This window comes from Aspergillus thermomutatus (genome assembly GCF_002237265.1).
Source record: "Aspergillus thermomutatus strain HMR AF 39 chromosome Unknown NODE_296, whole genome shotgun sequence".
NCBI lineage: Eukaryota > Fungi > Ascomycota > Eurotiomycetes > Eurotiales > Aspergillaceae > Aspergillus > Aspergillus thermomutatus.
In genome coordinates this window covers 24,928-32,827 of record NW_020798346.1, presented here as the reverse complement: position 1 = coordinate 32,827, position 7,900 = coordinate 24,928, and the positions used below count along the sequence as shown (strand labels likewise).

The following is a 7,900-nucleotide window of genomic DNA, read 5'->3' as shown; positions in this document are numbered from 1 at the left end:
GGGCAATGGAAGACCACGGCTGATGTCGATGGAGTGTGATGGATTAGGTAGTCCTCATATTTGAATTTGTTTATGAAAGCCAGGGACTAGTGAGATGTGCGCGCGTAAGTTCGTCGGCAGCGTCAGATGGGTATAAGGGACAGGTTCATATCGGCGCGGTAGCTTGAGCTTGAGCTTGGGCTTGGTGCGTCTGCAGACGCCAGGATCGAGTCCAGGTGGCCGTTGTACACCCAGCGCAGAAGATCGCGGCAGTCGGTCATGGGTCCCTCGAGGATATCCACCTGCGGGCAGAGCCGGTGGTTCGGGACGAGGACGATCCAGCCTCTGTCCAGACAGTCTTGGATCTGGGGCATGGAGACCATGCGGGAGTGGCCGAGCATGAAGGCTCCGCCGTGGATGTTGATTACTGCTATTGTCAGGGAGCCTGCCTTCAGGGAGTGGAAGGGGAGAGAACTTACGGACGGGATACTTTTTGATTTCGCCATTTGAGGAGGTCGAGGGCGGGAGGTAGATGTCTGTGGTGATTTGGCTGCCGTTGGCTTCTTTGTATGTTACTGTGAGTGGGGTGTCGAGGGACATTGTGCTGGATCCTTGTCCGACTGTAGATGGGCAAGCTACTTTCTTCAGAACGGGGTAGGATTGTGTATGTGCCTCGTCTACTGGCTGACATTTAAGTGATGGCATGGTTCGGGATATCCGATGCGGGGACGGAACGCATCCGAGTTCAAGGCTGGAGGGATATTTCATACCGCGAATGGGACAAAAAGACTCGATTGGATATTTTCATCAATATATTCATTTTGTCGTATCTCATTTATCTGGACAGCGCTATATATATTTGGCTCTAGGGTATGGTGTGGAGCAGAGATCTTGCATGCCTCCAGAGAACAGCCGTCCAGATCACAAGTCATCAACGTTCGTTTCCGCCTGGCCATAACCCATCTCGTGCGAGACGAATGAGACATGGAGCGGACAATTGTCAATCGCGCATGCATCCTTTTCCTCCTCGCGGTGAGGTACACAAGGACGGAGCGAGTCCGGTTGCCCTCGTGCCGTCAACGGTGAGGCCCTGGTCCGGTTGACCGTCTTCCTTTTTTGATATTTTTTTTTTCTTCTTTTTTCTTTCATTCTTCTCTGCTGAAAAAGAATCATCACATAATTCATGCCAAAGGAGTGACTATAGTTTTGCTTAAACAAAATCGAATTGCTCGAAACATGCCGAGACCAACGCTGAGTCGGTATCGTTGCATTGACCGAGGCGCAGGAAGATAGTCGATCTCCCGTCTCTGTGATGAATGGGTCCTCTCAAGAAGCACAAGAGGGAGATACGGGGAAGTGGAAAGGATCAACTATTTATCTGCGCACAACGATGCCTTGACGGCGCACGGCAGTACGAGCCCGGCGGTATTCCTCATCGCTATCAGACTCGGAGCAGCTGGCCTCCGAAGACTCGGTGACATAGCCGCAGCGGCTACCACCGCAGTCGAGCTTGACGCGGTCGCCCCTGCGAGTGATGCCGTACCGTTCACAGCGGCAGATCGTGGCGGGCGGGTCACTCATAGAAGACAAGGACGAGGGCGAGGTGCTGCCCGAAGACCGAGATGACAGGGAAGAGCCGACAGAGCTGGGCGGGCTGTTGGAGTACGAGTACTCATCGGACATGCGGGAGCTGGCAAAGCGCATGGTCAGTTCCTCCATGGTGGGAGCAAAGTCGGTCTCCCGGATCTGTCGAGAGGCGTAGGGCTTGGATGGCTTGGGGTGGTGGATCTTGGATGGAGACAGAGCTCGGCCCTTAACGACGTCGTTGGAACCTCGGCGCGTCTTGGGAGCAGGGTTGGAGCTCTTGCCACCGGGGACATCGAGGATGTTGAGCTTGCGGCCAGTGGTGGGCTCAACGGTGTATTCGACGGCGGGATCGTGAGATACATGGTATCCATCCATGATATACTAGACCAATGGTTAGTCTTCCTTCCTTAGCAATTCAACATCGACGAATACTTACGTAGTACCAGTACCGACCACCCAGCTTGAGCATCGACGTCTGGAAGCGGAACTTGCCAACCCATGAGCCCGGCTTGGAATCATCCCGGGAAAGGGGGATTTGGCGAGAGTAGTTATCCCAGGAGCCGAGCAGATGGACAGTCTTGACGTTGGAGGAAGTCCGGAGAGAGAACTTGAGTTGAACAGCGGTCATTGTGGCAGTAGATGATTGATGCAAGTGAAACTAAAGATTATATTATATGTGAAGTTGAAGGAGGAAGTCGATATAGATCGTTGAATCAGAACCTAGACCAAAAGACTGCCAGAGCCTATTCGATCAAATTCTGTTGGTTGGTTGGTTGGTTGGTTGCTTGTTGGTTGGCAGGCGATGCAACGCTCACAACGAGGCTCTTCTTTCTCTTTCAAGATTGACGGGAACCAGCCCACGACAGGATTAGAATCAGATAAGATTAAAAGTGTAAAAAGACCTTGACAAAGAGAAGAAAACCAGTTCTTTGACAAGATCCGAGCAAGTAATTTGAGCTGGAAACGGCTAACAATGAACAACGTCGGCCTGCGACGAGGATTGAGAACCGTGGGAAGAAGATTATATAATCTAGAAGTATCCTGAGCAAAGGTGAATGAACAAGATCAGAGAGCACAGCTCGTCTGATGGAGAAGATTGAGGAAGGGAAGACTTGAGGATCTTTTGGTATAGTGGAAGGGGAAGTAATTAGTAGTATAGAAGCAGCAGCAATAACAACAATAACAGCAACAAAAAACCAGTGCAACCAGTGCACAGGATACTTCCAAATTAAGGGCAGCTCAAACAACACAGAAGCTTGCTGAAGAGAAGAAAGAAAGAAAGAAAGAGAAGGGGGAGAGAAGCCTCTTCAAGCAGGCTGGCGGCTGCGGCACCTTTAAGGCTCTCTCCAGGCATCCAGCAGATTCCTCATTATTGATGGTGTTCTGTAAGACGATGGAAGATGGATGCCGTCACCTGCAGGCTATTCTAAGAACATTACTGGCGGTGGAGCAGATATCTACTGCCGCAGCCAATCAGCGCCTTCAGTTGCCCATCTTCAGCTGTCAGAGTGGGGACTCGATCTCGCTGGCGGGTAAACAGTGGTGCTGATTGGTTGCTTTACAAGAAGGAGGGGCTCAAAAACTTTCCAGTAGCCAACCACATAGCAGAGCCGTGCACCAACCACCACCCTGGATTTGGCGCCTGTCATCCACTGTGATGAGGACATCACCAATAGAGGCTTCTGGCAGGCCTCCCTTCAGCAACCACACGGGCTGCCCTCATGTACACTATCAGCTACTTTGCTTCCTGCAGGATATAGATACAGATAAATAGCATCCTTTAAGGTTTACATGACAATTCATCATGCATGGAAAGAGGGGAAGGCTCATGTAATCCGCTGCTCCAGCCTTGTTATCTAATAACATACTGCCTATGACTGCCAGGCTACAGACTCGAGAAGACAAAAACATTCCAGGATTGTCCAAGTTATTCTAGTTTTCGCTGAGTACATGAAGAGAAAAAGAACCAAGGCACTCGCTTCCCCTTTCAGGCTCATCTCTCGGAGCGGTGGCCCGTAAATCACAGTAGTATCAAGTCGAGATCAGAGACAGTCCATCTTGCATCCTTTGTACGCCAGGGAAATGCCAAAAGAGAAAATTCAATCTGTTCTCTCTCCGTCGAAATCACAAAAAGAAGGGGGAAAGGGGAGTGAGTATGAAAACGCGTAGATAATTAGAGGGGGCGAACGGGACGAAAACGAATATAAAGAAGTAGTTTTGGTCCTGTCGTAACAAAGAAAAGGACGAAGATTGTACAAAAACCCTCCTGTGTCTCTGCCCACTCGACTGTCCCCTTACGTTACTTACCGCACGGACACTCCAGAACGGTTGGTAAACATGCGAGCGGCGATATTCATCGCGGCCAATTCTTGGAACAGAAGCTTGGCTGCATACGGGATATGCACCTGCGAGATCCTGTGCTTGTTGTTACACAGTCGACACTCGAAAAGCCCCTTCTTCAGTTTCCTGCCACGCGAAATTTATCGGTTAGCTAGTGCTTATTGTGATGCAGACAGACCATCTGCAAAGGGTTAGAGGAGACTTACGCAATCGGGGTCATGAGTCCACAGTCATCGCAGATGTGGACACGGAATGGGTCGGAAACATCAAATAGACGCTCCTTCAGGAAGGCACTGGCACCGTGCGCAATCATACAATCACGTTCCATCTCTCCGAAACGCAGACCACCGTCACGGGCTCTACCTTCCACAGGCTGCCGGGTCAGAATCTGGGTCGGTCCACGGGCACGGGCGTGGATCTTGTCGTCGACCATGTGGCGCAGACGCTGATAGTATGTTGGTCCCAGGAACACCTGCGCAACCAGCTTGCGTCCAGTGTGGCCATTGTACATCACTTCGAACCCACGAGATTGATAACCATGCTCACGAAGCAGCCGAGAGACTGAGTCGACGGTGACATCAGTGAAAGGTGTTGCATCACCTTCAAACCCACGTAGCGCCGAGACTTTACTGAGCTGACACTCGATCAAGTGAGCAATTGTCATACGAGATGGAATAGCATGCGGATTGATGATAAGATCGGGAGAAACACCCTCGCGTGTAAATGGCATGTCTTCCTGCCGGTAAGTAATACCAATGGTACCCTTCTGTCCGTGACGGGAGGCAAACTTGTCTCCGATCTGAGGAACCTTTGTCGTCCTCATGCGCACCTTGACGAACTTGAGGTCATCATTGCTGGTAGAGACCAGGACTTGGTCCACAATACCATTCTCAGTGCTTCTCAGTGGCGTCGACACGTCCAGCTTGGTATGTGCCTTGGTTCGCTGGCCGAGTTCCTCCGCCTCCGGTGCCAGCGGGGCCGTTTTGCCGATGATAATATCCTCACCAGACACTCGCACACCAGGGGCAATGATACCGTCCTCATCGAGCTTATCGTAGGTACCCTTTCTCATACCGATCGTATCCGAGCGCATAGGTTTCTCAAACCGCTCGACAACAGTCAGACCAACCATCTTCTCGGTATCGGTGTATGTGCGGTAGAAGAGACTGCGGAAGAGACCGCGATCGATGCTACTCTGGTTCATGATGACCGAATCTTCTTGGTTGTATCCGGAGTAGCAAGCAATGGCGACGATGGCATTCTGCCCAGCTGGCAGCTCACGGAATCGAAGGAATTCCATGGACCGCGTTGTGGCCAATGGTTTCTGCGGGTAGTAGAGAATATTCGCCATCGTCTCCATCCGTTGGTCAAAGTTGGTCAAAAACACACCCATGGCTTGTTTACCCATCGCAGACTGGTAGGTATTACGAGGCGACTGGTTGTGATCCGGGAAGGGAATGATACTGGCACAAACACCAAGAATCATACTGGGATGGATCTCGCAGTGCGTCCAAGTGTGCGCCTTTTGACTCAGGATCGATCGGACACGCTTGTTGGGATCGTCATCCTCCGGGAGAGCGTAACCCGCCTGAAGCTGCTTGGAAATTTCCAGGTCTTCTGGGGTCATGACGATCATAATTGTCTCTTCTTCCTCGGCATCGACATACTCGACAACTCCTGACTTGACCAAACCATCCCAACCGAAATAGCGTTCCCTGCGATCTTCGGGATCGAGGTCCGCGGGCAGTTCTTTATCTTGCTCTAGCTTGCGGATGTGTTCCTTGTTGAGCACCAGCGAGCCGCAGTTTTCGCTCTTGGGGTCATTATCAACGACGAAAAGTGGCCGACACACACGCCCAGCGTCTGTGAAGATCTTGAATTCACGCTCACGAATGTCCCGAATCAAGCTGACCTCATGCGAGATCATGTTGCGCCGACGCAGAGAGAGCATGGTGTTGACCAAGTGCGCGGGATCTCGGTGGACACCAACCCAAACACCATTCACGAAAACCTTCGTTGCATTGGGTGTCACCTGAGGCTCAAACTCCTCGAGAACCTCCATGTTGCGCTGAATCATGAAATCGATGATGGGCTCGCTGGGTGTACCGACGGTGATATAACACATGAGAGCCAGGTTCTTGACCAGACCACAAGCTTGACCTTCAGGAGTTTCTGCAGGACAGACCAGCCCCCAATGGGTGTTGTGAAGCTGACGAGGCTTCGCGATCTTACCATCACGACCAATTGGCGTGTTGGTACGGCGAAGATGTGACAATGTGGAGGCATAGGTGTAACGAGATAACACTTGCGAGACACCTGCCTTGGAACTTGCTGCCTTTTTCTGTTCTCCCCAGTTACCGGTGGCGAGGGCATATTTCAGACCTCCGGTCAAGGTACTGGCCTTGATACCGATGTTCAAGTAGATCTCACGATTAGTTTCCACACATCTCTGGACATATCGCTGGAGATCCCGAGTGACTCTCGTAAACAAAACTCGGAAGAGATTGGCGAGCAGAGGGCCGGCAAGGTCAAGTCGCTTCTTTCCGAAGTGATCACGATCATCCACATCGCGACGACCGAGAGCGCACTGCAAGAGTCGGTGAACCATGTAGCCCAAGAAGAAGGCCTTGCGCGTCTCGCTACCTTCGCTCTGAGAAATATGGGGAAGTAACTCCTTCTGCATAATCTCTCGTGCGTATCTGACACGACGCTCATGGTTCATGCTGGACTGAGAAGACCCACGTTTGGCGATGAAATCCAAAGCGACCTCGCGATCTTGGATGACGAAACCTTCCTCGATGCAAGGCTTCAACATCTCGAGCATGGGGGTGTCATTTCTGTCGTAACAAATATGGTTGAGAATATCCTCGTCCGAGACCACACCCAGTGCTCTGAAAACGACCACAATGGGAATATCCGTCTTAACGTAGGGGAGAGTCGATCTGATCGTAGGGCCAAATCCGCCTTTGGCGCTGTCTCCTTTGGCAAAAAGCTTAAGAGACAATTGCGAGAGTAGTCGGGAACCCTTCTCGACCGCACTTCGAATCTCAGCAACGTAGGGTGTAGGACTTGGTGGCGCTTTCTTGAAAACTTGCACTGTGTTGCCGGCGCTTCGCTCCTGAGCAATCAAAACCTTTTCACTTCCGTTGATGATGAAATAACCACCAGAGTCGTAGGGGCACTCGTTCCAGTTGTAAAGCGCCTGCTCGCTCAGATCCTTGAGGATACAGTACTTGGACTTGAGCATGATGGGCATCTTTCCGATGAACACAGTCTCCTCCTTCGCCTGATCAGCAGGGAGTTCTTTCTGCTCCCACTGCAAATATGTACCACGGGCCTTTCTGTCCTCGTCCGCATCTGGCACCGCGTCGTCCTCATCACGATCCGCAATCAGCCGTTCCCGACCTTCCATAATTCGCTTAGTGATACCGAGGTAGAGCGGACTGGCGTAAGTGAGATTTCGCAGACGAGCCTCTTGAGGCAACATGATGGTAGTCGCACCATCGCCTTCAGTAACCGAGGGTCGAGAGAGCATTACTGTTCCGAACTTCAGTTCGTACCGACGGAGAACGACGGGATCGACTTCATCATCCGAAGGCGGAAGCGTCTGGTCGAGGGTGACCTGGCCTTGTTCCTCCACTAGCTCCTGCATCGTTGATGAGATGAACTCATCGAAAGAGTCCAGCTGCTGCGACACAAGACCCTTCGTGTCGAAGAAGGATGAGATAACCGTCCAGCAGTCCTCCGACGTGATCCCCTCCTCCATCTCATCGTAGAACTCCTCCTCGTACGCATCGTCGTAGTCGGCCATTTTGACGGAAATCGGATTCGGTTTTGAGATGGACGATCAATGAAAAATGGGTTGAGCGCAGGGAGGGAGCGACGCGCTCAAACAAGAAAAGATCCCACTTCCGTGTTGATCAACTGCTGCGACGAGCAGTGACACTAGCGTAAGTGTGCTCGAAAAGCGACACTCAAGAGGGTTCACTAAGCC

General features: G+C 51.6%; 3 protein-coding genes across 3 annotated transcripts; all 3 read right to left on the bottom strand.

Annotated features, from left to right (window-relative positions):
* Positions 1 to 122: 122 nt before the first annotated feature.
* On the bottom strand, positions 123 to 579 carry CDV56_104287 (uncharacterized protein; the record flags this gene model as incomplete). Its single annotated transcript, XM_026757906.1, has 2 exons — positions 123 to 406; positions 459 to 579. The coding sequence occupies 2 exons, from the start codon at positions 577 to 579 to the stop codon at positions 123 to 125; spliced, it is 405 nt and encodes a 134-aa protein (XP_026610613.1).
* A 774-nt stretch (positions 580 to 1,353) lies between these two features.
* Positions 1,354 to 2,194, bottom strand: esdC (GTP-binding protein EsdC; the record flags this gene model as incomplete). The annotated part of the gene is made up of 2 exons (XM_026757749.1): positions 1,354 to 1,947; positions 2,003 to 2,194. 2 exons carry the CDS (start codon positions 2,192 to 2,194, stop codon positions 1,354 to 1,356), a joined length of 786 nt encoding a protein of 261 aa, XP_026610612.1.
* Positions 2,195 to 3,869: 1,675 nt separating this feature from the next.
* Positions 3,870 to 7,717, bottom strand: RPB2 (DNA-directed RNA polymerase II core subunit RPB2; the record flags this gene model as incomplete). The annotated part of the gene is made up of 2 exons (XM_026757194.1): positions 3,870 to 4,032; positions 4,113 to 7,717. 2 exons carry the CDS (start codon positions 7,715 to 7,717, stop codon positions 3,870 to 3,872), a joined length of 3,768 nt encoding a protein of 1,255 aa, XP_026610611.1.
* Positions 7,718 to 7,900: the final 183 nt, after the last annotated feature.